Below are 24,640 nucleotides of genomic sequence, written 5' to 3' on the forward strand. Positions count from 1 at the left end.
CTCCCTGTATAAGGTAGTATATGATTAAAGGTCAAAATGAATGGAGAAAGAGTAACAAGCCAAGTGATCAATGAGCTACAATAGGAGAGGGAAACCCCATTCATACATCTATGGACTTTCAGTTAATACATATTAAATTCTCAATATGTTCCAGACAATGTGCTAGAAGCTAAGGATGGAAAAATGATTAGAACATAGTCCCTAATTTGAAGGATTTCATAAAATAGGGGAACGAAATATATAAATAAATAATAACAACACAAAATAGCAGCATTCCAAAGAAATTTATAATCATCACAAGTTGAATTAAAACAAGTTTCTTCAATTAGGGTCAGGGAATTTTAGGCTATCTAAAGAAAGCTACTCCTTCAGTAGGAATTTTAGAAAATAAGGTATATATGTCTGTTTAAGCAATAAGAGTTGCTACGGTATGAATATTTGTGTGCTGTCGCCCCCACCCCCCACCCCCGCCCCCGGCTCAAATTCATTTGTTGAAATCCTAATTTTCAATGTGATGATATTAGGAGGTGGGGCCTTTGGAATGTGATTAGTGAGATTAAATGAGATTAATGCCCTTATAAAAGAGGCCCGAAAAGAGCTCCCTTGCCCCTTTCCACCATGTGAGGAATAGAATGAGAAGTCTGTGCCCCAGAAGAGGGTTCTCACCTGACCATGCTGACACCCTGATCTCAGGCTTTCAGCCCTCAGAACTGTGCAAAATAAATTTCTGTTGTTGGTAAGCTACCCTATCTATGGCATTTTGTTAGAGTAGCCCAAACGGAGTAAGACAAGGGTTTAGCTATAAAACCTAATTATGAATGAATGCTTCCATTAAATCTGTATTTGGTAAAAAATAATGTCTTTTCTTTCCCTTTCAATACTAGTGCAGAACTGGTGACATATTATCACCTTTTTTGCCCACTGCTCTGATCAAAATAGCACAACATTGCTCAAAACAGCTATGAAAACATGTGTATCTTTTATTCCTACTTAAGGAATAGTGCTTAATTGCGATTTCATTTTAACCAAAAGCCATCTAAAAAAGGACAAACTGTATTCTATAATTAAAAGATCACATTATATCCCATTGGAATTACAAAAACTCATGCTGTAAGAAAATGTCTGCATTTGTAAATGGTACCATAGTAGCATAAAGAATGGTCAAGCTTAAGAAGGAGTGGGGATGAAAGGTTACTCAGAGTATGTGGCAAAAGAATTAAAACTTGAAGGATAAGTAGAAGGTCATTGGTAGTGGTAGAGAGAGGACACCAACATATCTTTCTTGAAGTACTCTAGCTTGCCAAGTAAAACAAACAACTCAAAGAAAGGAAGGACATGGCATTTTTAAAAGTATTGTATAATTGTTGCTGACATCATTATAAACATAATGCAAATGTCAGCATTTATTATTGAAGAAAAACCCTAAAAAGTTATTGAAATAAAACTAATAGTCAGGAGGGGTTGAAGGGAGAGGTTCAAATAAAGACGTATTGAATCTCTCATCTTATATGAGGTGAGTCAACACCATTGTTTTATTTTTAATGTTAGCAGAGAAATATAAGTTCATTCATTTATCCATCTGGCTTATTTATTTTAGAGGATACTATTCTAAAATGAAAACAGGATCTATAACTTCCAAATTACTCTATTATAAAATGCTTAAAGAACATTTGATAATGGTAAAATGTATGGGGTAAGTGGAAAAAAATAATAAGAAAATTCCCAAATAAAAGTATAAATAAAGTAATGTAAGCAAAATAAAGCATGTCAGTTATCAAGAAATATAACTATTAAAGTGCAAAGACTAAAGTAGATCAATCAAATAATGTTTTTAAGAGAAGTACTTAACACAGATACATTAAAAATAAAGTGATAAACACATCAAGAAAATACAAAGAAAGCATGGGTTACAAATGTCAACATCAGGCAAAATTTCAAGGCATGAGGCATCAACGGGGCAAAGTTATCAAATTACAATCTACAATGAAACTATAAGAGAATAAATTTTTATAAATTAAATAATTTAGGATTGCAGTTCTCTTTCATAGACTAACCATGCAAAAAGCATAAGAATATAAATAACTAAATAATATAAAGTTTAGTCTAATAGCTATATGCTGACTCCAACAAATAAAACATACATGTAAAAAAGTATTTACAAAAATTTATAAAAATAGATCATATATATAGACGACAAAGAAAAAACCTCAATCATATTTTTTAAAAATTCAAGTATGATAGGCTTCAGAATCTTATCTGAATGAAATTAAACTAAAAATAAATAAACAAAGCCCATGATAAACACACTCTGCTAAGCATACTTGGTTTAAGTAAGAAATCAAAATGGCAATCAAAAATTAGAAAATAATTTATAAAATTTGCGCAAAACAAAACACCTATCTTCGCATACAAGTCTGATCAATTTCTTATAATATATTTCTAGAAGTGGAGTGGAAGTGAAGGTCACTGGAGTTGAGGAAGTCAAGGACGTTTTTGACTAAGGAATTAAATGGCCATCCATGTGATCAATGAAAATCTCCCATATAACAGCAAGAGTTGAGGCACAGTGAGGAGATGGATGCCAATCTCCAAGAGGTGGAAAAATCACCAAGAGGTGACTAGATGATAGAAGTCACGGGATATCAATCTAGAAATTTAGAGCAATTTATTAGCTGAAAGGAGCAGGTATATAGTGCTTGATTTTCACTCCAATAATAAAGGTACAACATCAACTCCTCGAGCATGATAGCTAGGTTGTTGATAAATATTTATTGACCAATTAATACAAAGAGGTTCCAACCATTTACTATCTTAGTAGTTTGATCAAATCAGTTATATGGAATACTTGCATGGAAGCTTCTTGATATAAAGATACATAAGATATATACAAATTCAAAATAAAGAATGCCCATATAATTTATGTGAATAAATGAACATGAGCTAGGAGATGGCAGCCAATTCATCTCCTCATTTTACCCTTAAGGCAGATTTTTACTTACAGAGGGTTCATCCATACACTGACAAAAGAAATATGAACATATTTGGACTACTTTATACTATAAGCAGTAGTTCCAATAAAGTCTTATGTTTTCTTGATCTTTAAACTGATAAAATCTGCTAAGTTATTACCATCAGCATGGAAAGTTTTCAGAGAGCTAAATGATATATTATATTAGACAGGTTTAAGGAAGAAAAAATAGCTTGTTAGTGGAACTGTTTTTTCCTGGGAAACAAGACTGGAGTTTTCAACTCTGCAAAAAAAGATAAACTTTCAGCTTAATGCTAATAAAACCAACCTGTAATTTTTGCTGCCTTTTCCTCTTGGTTCACTCGGTTCTCATCATCTTCTTCATTATCTTCCTCAAAGTCATCTAAATTGCCAATGTCAGCCTGCTTCATACTCATCAAACTAGCCAAACTTTGCATGTCTTCATCCCTACATCAATGATTTAAAACACAATACACACAGTTCATTAAATGACATTGCTTGAAAAAGGATCGTTTCTTAAGAAAATAATATTAATATGTTCCTCTCTGTATGTAAAGTATTTTTAAACAGTTGTATAAGACAACTAAAAAATTTAAATCCTCATATTCATTAATTTTTAAATGGCATGTTTAATTAGTAAAAAGAAAACAGGATTAAAAACTAACTGGTTAGGAGTTAGTTGAATTCTGTGCTGCAGATCTATGGAAGACTAAAATTTTCTTCACGGGGTAAATGTGGTTTCCTAATTATGAAGTCTGGAAACAAAAACTTGCTTCATAAAACAGTGGAACAGTTTGCAAATTAGATGAGATCTAGACTTTAAAATACTCAAAATTTCAAAAGGAAATAGAATAGAAATTCTTAATCTGAAGTCCATGAAGTCTTTTGGTTTTGTGGGTAGGAGGAAAAAGAAGTGATAAACCCCTGTAAATTATAATTAAATCTTGTTTAAATGTGCATTTTTCTCAAAGGGGCTATAACTCCCCCAAAAGTTAAGGAACTACTCTTATAGAAAAAACACCTTAACAAAGTCCAGCCTTTTTCAATATTACAAGATGGAAAATAACCTGGGTTGATTATAAATTAAATGCCATATATTTGATAAAATGTAAAAATGTTTTTATCTTCAAGTATTTCAAATACAAATTTATAAATTTACACTAAATACTTTAAATGTCAAATAACTTAAGTTTTCTTAATCTATTATTTTCATCTTAAATTTCAGATAAACTACAGTGAAGGAAACATTTTATTTCTAACATGTTATATACCAACAATTTCAATCTGGTATACTTTCCCAAAATTCAGAAAGCCAAATTACAATGCTGTTTCTCATGTTCTTACCATAATAAAATTTTAAAAAACCACTTTCTTCTGTAATGTTTATTAATATTCACTTATCTTCTAAATACAGTATGACTTTTCAGACTAAACTGGTTTTTGAAATTCTTTGCATTTGATTTCATATAAGCTTACAGTTAACAAAATCATTTTTAAAATAAATTTAGTGACACAAAGTCTGCATGAACAAAAAAAGTTGTATTACGTTATATGAATGCCTTACAAATTGCTCACCTATCAATGGGAGATAAGTCCAAGACATAACACTCTTCTTAAAATGTTAACTTGCTTAATTTTAGCTCTTTAATTTCCTCATATATTAACCTTGAACATTTCTCTTTGGGAAAGGTAAGGAGACAAGGAATAAGGAAGTAGGGAGGGATTTTAGGGTATTCTGAGAAAATTCTCCACCCAAATTGATTTGATTTGACTCAATTTCCTCTCGCCTAGATTCCCATGAATGCTGCAGATTCACTTACTGCTTCTGCCCAGTGGAAGGGAGACCATCTTCAAAGGATTTTCTCTGATTTTGTTTTCTCTCTTCTTCTCATGTCTCCTTTCCTTTCATTTTGGCTTGAACTTCAGGGTAAGGTCTTTGTTTTTAATTTCTCAGTATTTAAGTCTACAATTTAAAGTCCTGAAATGAAAAACTAACTGCTTCCATTCTACACCGTCTCTCTATCACACTCACTCCGAAGCCAACTTCCCAGAGAAGAGGCTTACTGTTATCTACCAAGTCATTTGCTGCCCTGTAGATGAGTACCAAACATCTCATTCTGACTGACAGAATCCAGTCTAATCGGTCAAGTAGACATGGCCAATTATAGTAACCACATTCCACTAGGTCAAATACATTCAGAACTGTGATTCAGATTGAACTGAAATGTCCATGGCTGCCTTCTTCCCTTACCTTTTAAGTCTAGGCATAGAATTTCCATTTCTCCTCTCCCTGATTCTAGGTACTAATCCTTTCACTACAACCAAAACATGCACTTACCCTTAACTTGACTGTATGCAACAACTAGAGTGAATGCTAGTTTTTTTTTCTGTTCTAGGTATGTTTACCTCATTTTATCCAGTTAGAATTTTACTCTTGTAGGAGACTCGAAGTGAGTGTAGGAATTTTATTTGTGCAATGCCAATTCTGTGATTAAGAAGTGGTTTTTGAAAAGGATAATGATTATAACTAACTGATTATCTAACTGTACCTTGCTACATAATTTTTGGAAGGCTAAGCCAAAGAACACGAATTGGCAAAAGGTCCTTTAGTTCTTTTACCCCTATTACTCTCAACTTTCCATTTTGGATTCCTCTCATGTCTTAGCTGCATCAAATAGCTCTACAAATTGAAATGTCTGTACTTCAGAGTACAACTATTATACCGAAGACACTGAAACATAAAACAAACATGTACGATATCCTATAATATACAATTTAAAATCTGAAACTTGTTGTAATCACTTTTGTAATCACTTATTGTTCATTCTCTAGAATCACAAGAGCCTATAGGGGGCTGGCCTGGTGCCGCAGTGGTTAAGTTCACACGCTCTGCTTTGGCGGCCCGGGGTTTGCTGGTTTGGATCCCGGGCATGGACCTATGCACCGCTTGTCAAGCCATGCTGTGGCAGGTGTCCCATGTATAAATCAGAGGAATGTGGGCAGGGATGTTAGCTCAGGCCAATTTTCCTCAGCAAAAAAAAATGAGGAGGATTGGCAGCGGATGTTAGCTCAGGGCTAATCTTCCGCAAAAAAAAAAAGAGACACTATAAATAACAAGGAGTTATTTAATTCAGTTCCTGAAACAAAGAATGGCAAGAATGACTGGTATGCAGTAGGATGTTCTCAACAGTTGCCAGTCTACTGAGTCAAAAGCTATTTACCTATGATGTTTTAAAAAACACTCTGAAGCAGCTTATTTGACAAAAGAAACTCACGTGGCTTTTCCTTCCCGAAGGAAAATGCAAGATAATGAAAACTGGAGAGTGGCAGATACAACTTTTTTAGACAATGGCTTGAATTTTAACTTGACATCAGTTTGAGTTGGCATAGGGCTTGCATACTGTTTCATGTTGATGCAGCTAGTAGCCAGAGCTTTCCTTCGACCAGAAGGAGATTCCTGGAAGATAAAAAATAACTATGTAATTTGGAGTTATTTAATTTATAATCAAATATTTAAAAATACTACTTTAATAATACAATTAAATAACAATGGAGACTTCCTTCTCCAATGAATTCCTCTAACACAATACTGAAATAAAATTCTGATGAGCTTCTATCACAACTTTTATATCTTTAAGTAAGGCAGATATAAAATTGGAGAGCTGGCCCAGGTAGAAATAAGTGAAGACTGAAACAATCGTATCTCAGAAAAGGAAAAGCAAAGAATATAAACTATGACAGAAAGTCTCTGGGGTTCCTGTAAAAAGGGTAACAGCACAGGGCTAGGTATCAAAAGCACTCAACAACTGCTTTCCTTCCTTTGATTATATTTAATAGAAACTAACAATATTTCTCCTTTCTGAATGCCTACAATTTTTTACAGAAATTCCCAGCCTTGGTGGCATTCTACCTTGTTTTAGCCTACAATATCTGAATTCTATCTATCCTGTAACGTGAGCCTTATTCCTTCCCAGGGACTCTTCTGATTACTCCAGTCCATAGTTCTCTCTCCCTTCCCTAAAATCACATATGTCAAGGAATAACCAGTTGGTTTTCAGGATGGACACTGCTAATTGACCCCAGCAGATCTCAAAATTCATCTCCACTAAGCTATTGCCAATTCATCAGAAATGGAACAAAAAATGAAACCTATTTGTTATCAAAGGTGTTTAACATTCCATTAATAAGCTATCTTGTTTCCAAATTATCCTTTACACGAATAATAGCCTAGGAGAACAATGGAAACAGGACAGCAAAATAATGATTGGGCATTAACTATGTATAACCATGGTGTCAATTCTGGAGAGATATAATGATAAATAAGACATAATCCCTGGCTATGTTTTCTAATGGCAAGGGGAAAGTTTCAGTGGAGGATCATTTGCAAATAATGTAAATCAGAGTTCACATACCATCATTAATGCAAACCAGAAGTCATATATCAGCATTCCTTAGGGTTTACTGGTCTGAGAATTCAGAACTAAAATAAGGCCTAATTTCCAAGCTGCATGACCTTGAGCAAATCAGTAAACTTGAGCCTCGGTAACCTTCTCTAGAAAATAAGGAAGCTATACAGAAATCTATTCAAGCTCTACAATGGTTTTCCATGAAATTACTCAATTTTCCAACCAAGGCAGGGAAAACTACCATTAACACCTCTGGATAATTATTTAATAAATATTTGTCCAATGAATGACAAACTCAACCTAAAATAAGGATATACTAATTTAATCAAAACATTAAATAGCCTTTTTCTAAAAAACTGACATTTCCGCCAGCAGACAAGTAAAACTGTAATGTAGCATCCCTAAAGAAAACCTTGTTTTAAAATGTGGTCTTATCTGTCAGATTATGCACAGCAATATTATACAGAACTATTAGTGCATGTAGATACCTTATGAATGAATTTCAAAAATGCATCAAGCACTTCAGAAGGATTTAAGCCCTCTCAGAAGAAATACTTAAGAATATGCAAATACCCTCAACTGAATCAAGTTGAACAGATGTGACTATCCCAAACAATACAAGTGTTCTTTCCCTGGCCGCTACTGTCAATCAAAGAATAAGATTAAGGTCCAAGGTTCTGACAATGTGTAAAATGAAAAAGTATGATCAGGGAGTATCAATTTATTACACTGATATGAACAATAATCTCTTATTGTACCTTTAGAATAGCTAACAACTTCTACATATAATATAGGCTTTAAAGCCTCTGTTTTGAAAGCATGACATACAAACTGCCACACATTATATTCAGATTTTGTTAAACAAATCTGTTCCACAAAGTTTGACATTAATCCCTTAATAATAATAATTTTAATTACTAATAAAAATTAATAGTAATTATTTACTTTTATAATCAAATAATCAAACTATAAAAATTAAGATAACTTGGAAATGAGCATAATTTTGAAAGCCTAGTTTCAGGATGATTCCTGCAAAATACAGAAATTTGACAATTAACATTCTGTCAATTTCATTTCTTAGATAAAAATTATGTAGGGAAGGTTTTCTGCTCAACTCAGGGAGTTTTTAAGTATTTGATAAATTGGTGTCTCTGAAACAACAGGAAATAAAAGATACTAAATTCTGAACACAATTAGCTCTACCACTTAATTAAGCATTTACTTGCTCAGCAACAATGAAAACAGCCCTTTGTGATATCTGGGCAGGTGAGCAGAACAGAGTTCTTTTGAGTCTACAATATCCAATCCTAATATTAACAGAGGATTTCACTAGAGTCTGTGTCTTTCTTGGGAAAAGGGGTCTAAATGGCGTTTCTAGTAATTCTTCACCCAGCTCAGACACCATTTTCCTCTTTAAAATTAGCTATCTCATAGAAAATACATTTTAAAAAGAACAGTAATCAGAAAAATAAGGTCTTTCATAGCTCTAGCCCCAGCTCCATGAATCTCCACTTTTTATAACCATTGAGTCTAAATCTTTACCCACCCAAAATTGATATCATTGCTATCATCAATTCTATAAAGAGGAAAGAAACAACTTATTGCATTGCTATATGAGCAAGTCTTTTGTACCCTACAGTCCTTCCTCAAAGGAGTAGGGGTCAGCCAGGCAGAGAGAGTTTAGAGAGAATTACTTGTATTGTTGCCAGACTCCTAAAGCTATTTCATGTCACATGCAGGTTGGACAAGAGAAAAGAAATAAGAGAAAAAATAAAAACAGGAACTGTCAGAGAAAGGAAGTTAGATGACAAAAGTCAATAAGAAGTAAGTGGTCACATATGTAGAAGACTAAGTTTCTGTTTCTGGGCCTATGTTTATATGTATATTTGTATATGAATCTAGCAGTATTTTGGGAATTACTTCAAAATCCCTAAAGCAGAAGTTCTTAAATTTTAGTGTTTATTAAAAAACAAAAATAAAACTAGGAGAGCTTCAGATAATTTAGATATCTGGATCTCACCCCTAGAGATCCTAAATTAGTAAAACTAGAGATGGGTTCAGGAATCTGCCACATTTCTAAAAATACTAAGTTAACTCCCCTTCTCACTCCCATCCCGCCTCTCACAGGCACACCACTACCACCAGGTGATTCTAAGCCAGTTAATCTAAAATCACACTTTCAGAAATACTTCCTCTAAGGGAGTTCTTACATAAAATTATTTTACTTAAGAAATCTCGCTCTGATTTTTCATAACTATTCTCTGTTATAAAAAAGACTTATCCTATATATTTCCATTTCTTTGAAATCCAGCCTACTGTAGTTGGAATGAGACAAACCTAGATTAGAACAGCACACAGCACTTATTCACTGGTTAATCTTTGGCATATTGCTATCTGAGCCTCAGTTTCACACTCCTTGATTGGCAAATGTTTTTAAAAGTTGGACAACACAAGTGTTAATAAGAATAAGGGACAATGCAAACTCTCTTACACTGCAGGAGAGAGTTTCAACTGATACAGCCACTTGGGAAAGCAAGTTGACATTATCTTGTAAAGTTGAACACATGCATACTTTACAACTTAGCAATAATTCCCATCCTACAAATATATCCTAGAGAAACTCTTGCAACAACATATGAAAATACCTAGTAGAGTTTTTAGCATATAGTAGGTGCTTAATAAGTAGCATTTATTATTAATATTTATGGACCATTTAACCTGGTCTATTACACTAATATTGTAAATTATCCATCCAGGATCACCAATCTTGAAATGAGGAAACTAAATAAATGCATAACTCAATGCAAGATGTTTGCTTTAAAGTAGTTACATTATTAAAATCAAATGCATGGACCCCCTACATTCTTACCAGACCTAAAATGAGTTTTCCACCTCAACGTTCCTTCATTGCTATTCAGATGGCAACAATACAAGCAATAGGTGAATAAATGTTTTCTCTGTACAGCATAAAAGGGAAAAGATTTATAATAACTTCTCTCATAAGGAATGAACTGATTATAAAATGAATAAAAACAGTCTCATGAGACTCAGAACTTCTTTATAAATATTTTTAAACATTGCAGATTTTACCAAAAAAAGCATGTAGCTAATCTTGCCACTCTCTCCCCTCCAAAATAAACTAACAACATGATATTTAACATAATGGTAGCAAGCAATATAGTTAAGTGGGGTATTCTTTTTTCATATTATAAGAAGTTGGAGAGAACATCTCTTGTCCAAATTATTCAAGTTAGAATCTTCTTATAGAAGAGTTCATTATATGTTTCATTTACTACAGACTCCAAGATACATACAATTAATATAATGTCTCTCCTATTAAGATATTTTGGCCAACTTTCTCTACCTATTAAAACATCACATAAAATAAATCATATGCTAGAAATTTAACTCTCTGGGGCCGGCTCCGTGGCCGAGTGGTTAAGTTCGTGCGCTCCACTGTGGTGGCCCAGGGTTCCAATCCTGGGCGCGGACATGGCACCGCTCATCAGGCCACGTTGAGGCAGCGTCTCACATCCCACAACTAGAAGGATCTGCAGCTAAGATATACAACTATGTACGGGGGGGTTGGGAAGATAAAGCAGAAAAAAAAAAAAAAGAAGATTGGCAACAGTTGTTAGCTCAGTTGCCAAACTTTAAAAAAAAAAGAGAAAGAAATTTAACTCTCTCTCCCATGTAAGAGGACTGGGAGGTGAGGAGAGAAGCCTACTTAGATTTTATGATTTTTCAGAGTTTTATTACATAGAACATTCTTATTTCTGGTTTTATTAATACAAATGGGTGTTGAATTTTATCAAAAGCTTTTTTTCTTTATCTTTTAGGATAATTTAAGATTTTTTAACCTTTAATTTATTAACGTAGTAAATTAATAGATTTTCTAAAATAAAGCAACTCCACATTCCTGGGAAACATTTGAAAAACATCCCAAGTTATCTGAGCGTGTTTTCTTTTGGGGAGGTTTCTAATTACTGATATAATTTCTTTAATAATTATAGAGGTACTCAGATGTATAATGTCTCCCTAAATCAGTTTAGGTAAGTATTTCCCCTCTCAGAATTTGTATATTTCATCCAAGATTTCAAATTTAGTGACATAAAACGATTTAAAATATCTTTTTATTATTTTAATCTCTGCAGAATCTATAGTTTCATACATTTCTTCATTCCCAATACCATTTGTACCTTCCCTCTTTTGTTCCTAGATAATTCTTGCTATAAATTGTCTATTTCATTATGTTTTCTATTTCAGTAGTTTCTGCTCATCTTTTTCATTTCCTTCTTACTTTCCTCGGGTATGTTCTAACTCCTGAATTCTGAGCATTTCTTCTTTCCTGATGTAAGCATTAAAACTATACATTTCTCTAAGTACCGCTTTAACTATATCTCACATTGTATTATGAATTATTTATGTTATTCTGTAGTTAAATATTTTCTAACTGTTCATTACAGGTTCTTTGACTCACAAGATGCTTAGAAACTTTTTTCATCTATACAGAGTTTTTCTTATCTTTATGTAATTACTATTTAATTGATTTGAGGTCACAGAATGTGCTCTGTAAAATGTCAACCCTTCAAAATGTATTGAGATAAGCTTTATGGCCTAACTCATGATCAATTTTCATAAATGTTCCATGGGTCCTTAAAACGCATTTAACTGGTGTGCATACAGTGTTGCCCACTTTTACAACAGGATCATTTTTACACAAAATCACCTATAGCACCAAATTATTATATATTTCCTATGTGATAAGGACAAGCAGAGCAGCAGCAATTTCAAATGTGAGATCATGGAACATTTTCTAAAGGACACATATCAAGGAATAAATAGGTTAAAAAATTGAGAAACTGCTCACAGACTTCTTCACAGGCTCCTCTTCCTCCTTCTGACATAATCTCCTTTTATTTTAGGACTGTCTCTTGTAAAGAGCATATAGCCAGAAAATTTTTTAATCCAGCCTGATAATCTCTGTCTTTTACTGGAGAGCTTAGACCGATGGTTCTCAAATGTTTTTATCTCAAGACCCTTTTTACATGCTTTCACTAAGAACTACAAAGAGGTTTTGTTTATGTGAGTTATATCTATATTTGCCCTATTAAAAATTAAATATCAGAGGCCAGCTGCGTGGCTGAGTGATTAAGTTTGAACACGCCACTTTGGCGACCCAGGGCTTGGCTGGTTCAGATCCTGAGTGTGGACTCAGTGCTGCTCATGAGGCCATGCTGAAGCAGCGTCCCACATAGCAGAGCCAGAAGGACCTACAACCAGAATATACAACTATGTACTAGGGGGCTTTGGGGAGAAAAAGAAAACAAAAAGGAAAATTGGCAACAGATGTTAGCTCAGGTGCCGATCTTTAAAAGAATCCTAATGCCTTTAAAAACAATTAAATAACAGAAATTTAGAAAATAATTCATTAAAACATAACTAATAAACTCATATGCTAACATTTTTATGAAGAATAAATATACTTTCTTTTTTTAAGACTTTATTTTTTTAGGGAAGTTTTAGGTGTACAAAAAAATTGAGAGGGATGTACAGAGATTTCCCATATATCCCCTGCCCGTACATGCACAGCCTACCCAATTATCAGCATCACTCATCAGAATGGTACATTGTTTACCAAGGATTAACCTACACTGACATATCACAGTCACCCAGAGTCCACAGTTTACCTTAGGGTTCACTTGTGGTGGTGTACATTCTGCAGGTTTGGACAAATGTATAATGACATATAACCGTTGTTATAGTATCATATAGAGTATTTCACTGCCCTAAACATCCTCTGTGCTCTGCCCCCCGCTGTTCATCTCCCCCACTCCCCACTCCTGGCAACCATTGATCTTTTTTACTATCTCCATAGTTTTGCCTTTTCCAAAACATCATATAGTTGGAATCACATAGTATGTAATCTTTCCAGATTGGCTTTTTTCACTTAGTAATATGCATTTGAGGTTCCTCCATGTCTTTTCATGGCTTGATAGGTCATTTCCTTTTAGTGCTGAAAAATATTCCACTATCTGAATGTATCACAGTTTATCTATTCATCTATTGAAGGATATCTTGGTTGCTTTCAAATTTTGGCAATTATGAACAAAGGTGCTATAAACATCCACGTGCAGGTATTCTTGTGGACAAGGGTCTTCATTTCACTTAGGTAAATACCAAGGAGTACGACTGCTGGATCGTATGGTAAGAGTATGTTTAGTTTTGTAAGAAACCACCAAACTGTCTTCCAAAGTGGCTGTACCATTTTGCATCCCCACCAGGAACATATAAGAGTTCCTTTTGCTCCACATCCTCGCCAGCATTGGGTGTTGCCAGTGTTCCAGATTTTGGCCATTCTAATAGGTACGTAGTAGTATTTTATTGCTGTTTTAATTTGCATTTCCCTTATGACATATGACGTGGAGCATGTTTTCATATGCCTATTTACCATCTGTAGATCTTCTTTTGTGAGATGTCTCCTAAGGTTTTTGTCCCATTTTTTAAATCTGGTTGTTTTCTTATTGTTCTTTGTATATTTTAGGTAACAGTCCATTACCAGAAGTCTTTTGCAAATATTTTCTGTCTGTGGCTTGTCTTCTTCTCTTGACACTTTCATATAGCAAAGTTTTTAATTTTAATGAAATCCAGCTTTTCCATCATTTCTTTCATGGATCATACCTTAATGTTGTATCTAAAAGGCATCACCATACCCAAGGTCATCTAGGTTTTCTCCTGTGTTATCTTCTAGGAGTTTTATAGTTTTGCATTTTACACTAAAGTCTCTGATCTATTTTGAGTTAATTTTTGTGAAGGGTGTAACGTGTCTGTCTAGATTCATCTTTCTGCATGTGGATGTCCAGTTATTTCAGCACCATGTTGAAAAGATTGTCTTTGCTCCATTGTGTTGTCTTTGCTCCTTTATCAAAAAGATCAACTGAACTTATTTATGGGGGCTATTTCTGGGCTCTCTGTTCTGTTCCACTGATATATTTGTATGTTCTTTCACCAATACCACACTGTCTTGATTACTGTAGTTCTATAGTAAGTCTTGAATGCAGGTAGTGTCAGTCATCCAACTTTGTTCTCTGTCAATATTGTGTTGGTTATTCTGGGTCTTTGCCTATCTATACAAACCTTAGAATATATTCTGTCCATATCTACAAAATAATTTGCTGGGATTTTCATTGGAATTGCATTGAATCTATAGATCAAGTTGGAAAGAACTGACATCTTGACAATATTGACTCTTCCTATCCATGAACATGGAATATCTCTTCATTTATTTGGTTCTTCTTTGATTTTGCTCATCAGTTTTGTGGTATTCCTCATATAAATCTTGTACATATTTTGTTGTATTTATACCTAAGTATTCCATTTTTGGGGGTGCTAATGTAAATGGAATTGTGTTCTTAATTTCAAATTCCACTTGTTAATTGTTGGCATATAGGAAGCAACTGACTTTTGTATATAAACCTCGTATCCTACAACCTTGCTATAATCACTGATTAGTTCCAGGAGGTTTTTTGGGTCAATTCTTTCAGATTTCCTACATAGATAATCATGTATTTTGTGAACAAAGATACTTTTATATCTTCCTTCTCAATCTGTATGCTTTTTATTTCCTTTTCCTGTCCTACTGCATCAGCAGGAACTTCCAGTACAATGCTGAAAAGAAGTAGTGAAAGGGGACATTCTTGTCTTGTACCTGATCTTAGCGGGAAAGCTCTGAGTTTCTCACCATTAAGTATGATGTTAGCTACACGGTTTTTGTAGATGTTCTTTATTAAGTTGAAGAAATTCCCCTCTATTCCTAGTTGGCCAAGAGTTCTTATCATTAATGAGTGTTGGATTTTGTCAAATGCTTTTTCCACATTTATTGATATAATCATGATTTTTTCTTTTTTAGTCTGTTGATTTGATGGATGGCATTGATTGATTTTCAGATACCTGAACCAGCCTTGCATACCTGGGATAAATCTTACTTGGTTGTGGTGTATAATTCTTTTTATACTTTTTTGGATGCAACTTGCTAATATTTTGTTGAGGATTTCTCCATCTATGTTCATGGGAGGTATTGGTTTGCAGTTTTCTTTTCTTGCAATGTCTTTGGTTTTGGTACAGGATAATGCTGGCCTCACAGAATGAGTTAGAAAGTATTCCCTCTGCTTCTATCCTCTGAAAGAGATTATAGAGAATTGGTATAATTTCTTCCTTAAGTGTTTGGTAAAATTCATCAGTGAACCCATCTGTGCCTGTTGCTTTCTGTACACTTCTATACAAAACAATTTTATGAGAAGAGTGTCACTGTTCTACACTTCTACAAATTGCTTTAATGTGTTTATATCTCTCTAAAATCTCTTTAATATCTAGTTTAAAAGAAAGCTGGAGTCCCATTTCTGTTCTCATATTCAATCTGTGTAATATATTGTTTTGGCTGAAGTATAGGGGAAAATATCCAGCCTCATACAGGTATGTAGTTGGAAAAGATAGAAGTATTTTAATATTTTCAGATGATTTTGAGTATTCTTTGATACTATGTCAAAACTCCACAAGTGGTAATTTCTTAAAAGTTAATAGTGATGTGGAATCTGAAACCACATCAATAAACTTTTCAAACTCTGTTAAAATCCAATGCTCTATCATGCATATTGAATAAATTTTTTACTCATGCATGATTTTGTAATATCATATACTTTGGCCATTTGGAAAATGCTGATTCTCTGAATTATGCAGATTTCTAACTGTTGACACATTTCATTATACAACACCAAAATAACCACATTTACTTATATCACTACCTATTCAGAAATATTTTTAAGCACTGGGAAACTATCAAGCTTAACATGGTAAGTCCAAGTTTTTCAAAATTCTAATTTTCACTTGGAAGCTTGAATTTTATCATTGACAACAAACAATTTCAGTTGTTTACCTTTAAGTAGTAGGCTCACTGTACTCAGTTTCAAGAAAATGTTTGCCTAATAAATTCCCAAGTGTGAATAACCAGTTTGTCTGTTAGCCACTTTTTCACATAAAAATGGTGTTCCAGGAAAAAAAGGTGGTTAGTTTAGTTTACAACTCAAATGATCACATATGTGCTTTTTCTTGAATAACTTTGTCCTCTGCAATGCAGTGTAAATGCTTTATGCATACTTCCCATTTTGTCACAGAGAATATTTGGAAGACTAATATTCAAGGGTAAAAATTTAATAAAGTTAATAATTTTATTACAACATCAAGAACCTACTTAAACGAAACCCAGATGAGGGCTAGCTTCTGGTTATAAATTTGCAAGGGTGGTATCGCTTCCACCCAGTAATGCAAAGAATAGAAGAGGCAATTTTCCTTGTTGTCTTCTGTGCAGTGAGTTCATTTCTTCTTCATCCTTACAATGATGTTGCAGCTCGGGATGCCAGCTTTGTGCAGCAAGGAGATCTTATTAGATCTTCCATCTTAGGAAAACAGGAAGTGCTAGACTTTTTCTGCATCTCCATGCAGCAGTAAAAGCAGTAAATTATGGGTTTAGTAGAAACCCTCATTGGGAAAGCTATGATGAATGCTTATCTTTTCGACTTCTACTTTCAATTATTTTTTAAACTTCTTTGGATTCTTTCTACCTGTATCATTTCAGGAATGCATTTATAAAGATCATTTGGTCACATTGTACCCAAGTTTTTAGTTGTCTTCTAATAGGGAAGTTATTCATGCTATCTAGTCACATTGCCAGAACAGAATTCTTCATTTGAATTTTACAGGAACAGAACTGAGCATTTTGATAAAGAAACAACCATCCCAACAAAGTTCACTTTTCTCAGTTGACCTAAGCTCTCTAATTGAGTAATTCTTAATGACTTATTAGGATTATTTAAGAATTTGTTTTATTGGAATTCTCTAGATGTGAACCTGTGATCATCAATGCAACCTTACCATTCTCTTGTCTGTTTAGATAGTATGTCTCAATATCAGCTTACATAGGCAGTAAGTACCTCATGATAAATCAACGATTGCAGTACATACCCTTCTTGGGTCTCACAGTTTAATGCCTGATTCTGTTCATTCTTGTCCATCAGAACTCTCACTTCTGTTCTAATTCTGTACAACTGAATCAAGGCACCAAGAAATGATGACAGATAGAATTCTAAACAAAATTCTAAAGACATGTAAACAGACTAATGCTTAAAAGTCTCTGTTATTGGATCTTGCCCTCTCTCTTATGACTATGTGAATTAGTTTGCAGTAAAGAACTAACACACTCAAGTATTTGTGTAAATATTCATTTTCTCTGCTGACTCAAGAACCAAAACTGTCAAATGAGATAACATGGAATTGTAAGGGACCTTAGGAGTTTCTAAATCCAACCTGTCACACTAGTGCAAAAACACCTTACACTATCCCTAGCAGAGAGTTACCACGTTTATTTCTTGGTACTTTTCATTTCAATTCAACCTAAAATCTCCCAAGACTTTGTTCTTTCTAAAGCAAAATAATTTGGTGCATTACAATATCAAGGCCAACAATTTTGCTTTATCTATTCTACAAAGACTTCTTGAGAACCCATTCTGTGCCTGGCATTCTCTCACTTAACTCTGTGATAACACTTTAAACTTTTATTTTCAAATGATAAAAAGCCCATCTATATGTCAAACTGTCCTAAGTTTTTCAAAACTGTGGTGCTAGTCCTTTGAGCTGTCATAAGTGCCACAATTCTTGAGCCATACCGAAAAGATCTTTGCTTCATCAGCAGACCAAAATGGAATACTACAGAATTTAATTTGGAGTCCACGGAGCAATTAAATGCTAAAGCAGACAGGCCACAAGGAGCTCTCTCAACCACAAAGACTTAATTAGAAACCATATCAGCTAAAATAACCAACTTAGATAGTTGGATGGAAGAGAGTTTGGTAGCACAAATGTAAATTGAAAGAATCCACATTAAAAATCTGTTTAGATATGTACTCAAAAACATTTACAGGAATTATTATATTGATTTTAGAATAAAATCCAGATTTCCTCTTAAAAATCCAAATAAAAAACCTCAATCTTCTCAAATAGAGGGAAACTCCAGATACACACCAAAATACAAGTTAAAGTATTCAAGTCAAAGGTCTAAATGTGTTGTAAATTGTCCAGATTAAAAAAAAAAATTACTAAAATGACCTTAAAGTCAAGTCTACTACAAAGTTGCTAAAGGGCAGTTTATATCAACCCTTTCCCCTATAATCCTACAGAAAGCCACTAAAGTTTACTCATACTATTGTACATAGTTTTTAACCTTAAACAGGAACTATGCTACCAGAATTTAAAATTAGTTTTCAGCAGATGTTCTAAGGGAAACAGAATCATCTGTTATTTTAAAGACCTGGTAACTGAGGATTACAGCATTCATGGCCAGGACTTGAATGTGTGTGCTGATAATGACTTCCAAATCTTCATAACCAGACAGACCTATTCCTGAATTCCAGATCTAAGCGCTCAAGAGTCCACTATTTATTTTCACCTATGTAACAAACTCAACATAGCCAAACTGAACTCATCTCCATCCCCTAAGCTGTCTGTCCCTGAGTTCTCATCTCAGTGCATTGTACTGCCAGCCAGCAAGCCTCCCAATCCCAAGAATCACTAAACAAAGTCTGCTCTAACTGTTAAATCTTTCTAGACTCTGACCCCTTCCTTCCATCTCCAATGCCACTGTTTCCTAAATTCAAGCAGCATTATCTGTGAATAGAGCACTGCTATTGCCTCTGCATTTGTCACCCTTTCTCTAGTCTTATACACACCTAGATTTCATCTTCCACAATTCAATGAGGGTGATCATCTTTTTTTTTAAATCTTATATCTTTTTTTCCTGCTTATATGAGAAAATTCACCATAGAAAATTGTAAATACACAGAGAAGTACAAAAAAAAATCACTCAAAATTTTACCAACTAGCTGAAACGACTGTTAACATTTTGATATATTTTCTCCAGTCTTTTTAAAACAGCTGAGATGACTCTATTTGTAAAATCTTATGATCTTTAAAGTTAACATCATGAGTTTGTGAACCTAGATTTTAGAAGTTACATATCATTCTGAATTATAGTTACACCACAAATTTTCACAACTGTCCCCTATTAATGAACATATAAGTCACTTCACATTTGTCACTTAGAAATGATGCTGCAATAAACATTTTTAGGCCCAAAGTATTTTTGGCATTTCTGACTGTTTCTTAGGACAGTTTCCTAGAAGTGGAATTTTTGAGTCAAGTATTTGAATGCTTTCCAAAGAAATGATACCAAGTTCTAACCCACAGTGTACAACCGTGCTAGTTTCATTCATCACACCCACAACAGCACTATTATATATTTTTAAATCCTTGCTAAGCTGTAAAGAGAAAACTTGTATCTTACCGATTTAATTTGCATTTCTTTGATAACTCATGACCTTGAATATATTTCTGTGTTTATTACCCATTTATATAATTTCTTTTTTATAAAACTAGTCATTCCCTTTGTTCATTTATGTATTTGATTCTTTTTTAAAAAAAGATTTCTAGAGCTCTTTACTGAAAATATTAGCCACTTTTGTCTGCAACTTTTGTTGCTAATATATTTAGTATTTCCTTGCTTTGTCTTTTAATCTCATAATTTAAAAACTTTATATTTTCCTTGTCACACACAAATAATGCAGGTTCATTGCAAAAACATAACTAGAAAATACAGAGAAGTTAAAAAGGCACATGAAAATTACATATAATCCCACAACTAGAGCTAAGCTTTTTTCACATAGTATTGTTTTTCTAGTTTATTTGTATTCATTTTTAAGAAAAACTGGATCATACATCATATATATTCTTTTGTAAACTTTACTTTTTTCATTAAAATATGATGAATATACTTCTACAGCAATAAATATTTTACCATGATGCCATTTATAATGGCTACAAATATTCTACTGAATGGACATAACAATTTAACTAATCCCCTATTTTTGGATCTCGAGGTTGTTTCTAGTTTTTCACATTGTAAGCAATAACCAGGTGAAAATTCTCTGAGTTAATTCTTCACATTCATACTTAAATATTTCACTAAGATAAATTTCTGCTGGTTGAATAACTGTATCAAAAGCACGCATATTTTAAAAACTTTTTATATAACTGCCATTTATCTTCTAGCAGTTATATCAATTTATATTCCCATCAAAAGGGGGACCTTAGCAAACAACGTCTTAATATAATTTTTTAAATATATATTAGTTTTGATTTTTATGTAGACAAATCTATGTCTATTTTCCTCTGTGATTTCTTCCCCACTGCTTAGAAGCTTAGAAAGTTCTTTTTTATCCCATGATATAATAAATATTCACTTCTATTCTTTTAGTTTTGATTATTTTATTGTCTTATATTAACTTTCTAATCCGTTTAGAATTTCTTTCGTAGTGAGGTGAAGAGCTAATTGTTTCCTCCTCCCAAATAGTACCAATACTATTCACTGTACAAACTGCTTCCATAAGGATTTAAGAAGTGTGGGAATTTTTATACAACCAACCCATGCTTATAATTTGTCAAGGATTTTTCTCTGCTGATAAAGTTAAAGCTCTTTCAGATCTTGCCTCCGTTTCCATATGAAGGAACATCAACTGTCTCTTCCCCAGCTGTACCCCATGCTGTAATGAGATTCAGCCAATGGTAAATGCTGCTCAATTTTTCTGTCATGACATATCTTTATAATTTTGAGGCACAGAAGAACTTCCCAAATAATAGCAGTTATTTTTTATAGAGTACTTACTTTGTACCAGTCATTATACTAAGTGCTTTACCGTAATATGTCATTTGTTCCTAACAACAATCCTATGAGGTGGATACCATTACTACTCCATTTTAAAGGTAGAAAACTGAAGCACAAAAAGATTAAGTAGCTTGCCCAAGGTTACACAGTTATAAGCAGAAGGGCTGAAATATGAACACAAGCAATCCGGCTCTGCAGTTTGCACACTTAACCACTACACTGTCCTGCATAAAAGGAAAAGACACAAATTTGAACATATAAGTATTCAAAGCTTACTATGTGGTGAAAGACACCACTTGCAATAATAAAAAAAAAAGTGATGGGGAGAAAATATCTGAAAGATATATAAAAAACTATGTATGAATACATAAAGGTCTACCAATAAGCAAGAAAAACGCAAGAATTTCAACCGAAAATTGGCAATGGGTATCATTGGGTAATTCACAAAAAAACATAAGTGACCAATAAACATGTAACAAGATGCTCAACTTCACTAGTTATCAGGAAAATACAAAGTAAAATGATAATAAGACAGCATTTCCACCCACGAGAATGACAAATATTAAAAAGTCTAGTATTATCCAGCGTTGTTGGGGGTGTGGAAAAAAGGCATTTCCATCACTATTGGTGGGACTATAAACAGTTACAGCCTATAACGAGTATATTCTTTTAGTATTAAAACTATCAAAACAAAATAAATGTCCCCTTTAACTGAACAATTCAATTTCTGGGAATCTATCCCAGAATCTAGGAATCTATCGTGCATGTGTGCACAAGTTCTCAATGAAGTGCTATTTGTAACACCATCAAGTAAACTGGAAACTACCTTAACACCCATCAGCAGAAGAATGGTCAAATCATTATGGTACATCCATCTGTACTATGAGAAACTGCAGCAATTGCACACTCTAAGCAAAAAAAGCAAGTCACAAAACAATATGTAAAGTATGATCCCATTTAAAAACAAAACAGAATCTAACAACCTCAAAATATATGCATATTTACATGATTTCATGAAAAAAAATGTCTAGGAGAATTACGTATGAAAACTTTTTTTTACTTTATATATTTGAATCTTTTACAACAATGATAGATTCATATTTAATAGTCTATTCTTACTTAATACTTTTGCAATTTCTAAAAACTCTGTGTGTACATGGGGAAGGAACAACAGACAAAGGAGACAGGGAAAAAAATAAGTAAGCTAAGTTAGAGTTTCTCAGAACTACCGGCATTTTGGACCAAGTAATTCTTTGGATTTGGAAGGGCTTTCCTATATGCATTGTAGGGTGTTTAGAAGCATCCCTGGCCTCTACCCACTAGATGCCAGCAGCACATCTTGCCTCTCTCCCACCAAATCATGACAATCAAAAATATCTCCAGACATTGCTAAATGTTCTATAGAAGGCAAAAATATCCTACGCACCACTCACCACCACATTGAGAACCATTAAGCAATCAAATATTCTGAGAAGCCTTCCCTAGTTCATCCATCCAGAGTTAGAATTCCCTGCACCTGATCCCATATGGTATCAATTATTAGTTCTGTTTCCTTGTTTGTCTCCACTGGCCTGTGAGCCTCTTCAAGGCAGGTGTTTAGTCTGGTTAATTAGTTATCTCTTGGGCTGTGTTCCTCAGAGGGTGGACTGGGACCACCTTCAACAGTAGTATCTGGGATATTTGTTAAAATCCAGAGTCCTGGATCTCACTTGAGATTTAACAAGCTTCCAAGATAATTCTAATGCATGCTACGGCTTGAGAATTATATTGGAGTTTAGTACAATTCCCAGTACACAGTAGGTGCTTAGTAACTTGAACGAATGAATGAATTTTATTCTATAAGGATAATGAATGATATTGGTCTCCAGTTAAGGAATACAAAACTAACCAATCTACTTGTGAAATTCAAATATATAAACTCTATGAAATATAAAAGCTATAAATAACAAAATTTAGTTTAAATAGATTATGCCACTTAACAGACATGTAAACATGATTCTAAATATTAGTAATAGATTTACTAAGAGTTGTATGAAAAAAATGAAAAGCCAAATCTCTAATGAAGAAAAAAGCATTAGCAAAGAAGTAAACTGGATCACACATTTTTAACTAAGTTGATAAATGTTTTTTGAAGCACAATTTAAAAATGTGTTTAAAACACACTTTAAAACTTCAAAAACATATTGAAAATTACAAGTATTATAATAACCTTTCTTCCATTTCAAATATTTAACAACACTCCTGTTATGATGTTTGTAATAGACTTACAACACCAATATAGATGGTGTGACAGATATGAATGTGCCAGTTCAACTTCAACTTCAGGGGCAGTCAATCGTGTTACTTGAGAAACCACACAGAGGGAGCATCGTCTCAGATGGCTACACTCCAGCGGCAGGAACCACTTCTTTAATCCATAATGTGATCAACATCTGAGACATTGCTAATTGGCACAGTGAATATCAGAAATGTGGCTTATTGGCAAAATGAATAGCTTGTTGGTTAACAAGATGAATGTTAGAAATGGGCTTTCATTACTAAAATTAAATATTGAGGAACTGTAAATTAGATAAAATATTTTATAGTTATTCTTCACCTTTGAATAAAAAGGGTATAAAAATTCAGCAAGGCCTATAACCTTTACTTTCAGAGATGGTGCCCAGAGTTGGTCCCTTAATAGACTTATATCTAGCTACTGGTTTGGTAGCATTTCTGGTTGGCTGACACTGACTATAAGGGTAACTGAATTTTGCCTTGTGAATGCTGTGTACCTAGTTTTACTGAACCTTTCATGCAAGGTGATGGTTGGAATGCCTAAATGAAGAGAGTTCAAAGCTTCCTTCATGGACCTTACAGGATAGGTTGTTATAAATTGTTTTGTGCCTGCACGCTAATGAGTATTATGTTTAAAAAACACCTGTATGTGGCAGAATGTGGTCATGTATAGTCTGGTAGTAAAGTTGCAAAGAAACACCTTTAAACCACTATCTACCAAAAAAAAAAAAAAACAACAAATACAAACCCCTCAAAGATTTACAAGTAATCAACTTGGATTAGGTCACTTCACAACAACTAAATCTAGATATTTTTCTTTCAATGATACAGTTTATAGAGTCTCTGGATAACTATTAAATATAAAACATAACCCAATGGTCTTAAAAATTTCTTAACCAGCAAATCTTAGAAAACAGTCCTGAATTTTTATATAGCATATAGCTAAAAATCACCATCTTCACATCATTAAAAAAAACTAACTTTCTTATATTAACATTGTTTAAAGGATCACTATAGATTTGGTATTACAGATAACATTAAAGAAAAAAGATAAGAAGGTTGGGTAATCTATTACCAGAGACATACTATACCATTTTAAAACTTGGGTAAATGAGATTTTTCAGGGACACCAGAATACATGAGGACAATCTAGGGTTAAAGCATCATTCATATGGCTTCAAAATTCAAGCATCATCACTGCCA

The 24,640-nt window shown here is 33.6% G+C and overlaps 1 protein-coding gene across 45 annotated transcripts in view; it reads right to left on the reverse strand.

Moving 5' to 3' along the window:
- The window catches only part of EHBP1 (EH domain binding protein 1), a 479,572-nt gene that overhangs the window by 199,930 nt on the left and 255,002 nt on the right, over positions 1-24,640 (reverse strand). For all 45 annotated transcript variants that reach the window (XM_070572563.1, XM_070572581.1, XM_070572545.1 and 42 more), the window contains 2 exons: positions 6,265-6,446; positions 3,297-3,436 (listed from right to left, as the gene is read on the reverse strand). In XM_070572563.1, coding sequence (XP_070428664.1) covers positions 3,297-3,436; positions 6,265-6,446 — 322 coding nt within the window. The remainder of the gene's footprint in view (positions 1-3,296; positions 3,437-6,264; positions 6,447-24,640) is intronic.

The sequence above is a fragment of the Equus przewalskii genome, chromosome 14, assembly GCF_037783145.1.
Source record: "Equus przewalskii isolate Varuska chromosome 14, EquPr2, whole genome shotgun sequence".
Lineage (NCBI taxonomy): Eukaryota > Metazoa > Chordata > Mammalia > Perissodactyla > Equidae > Equus > Equus przewalskii.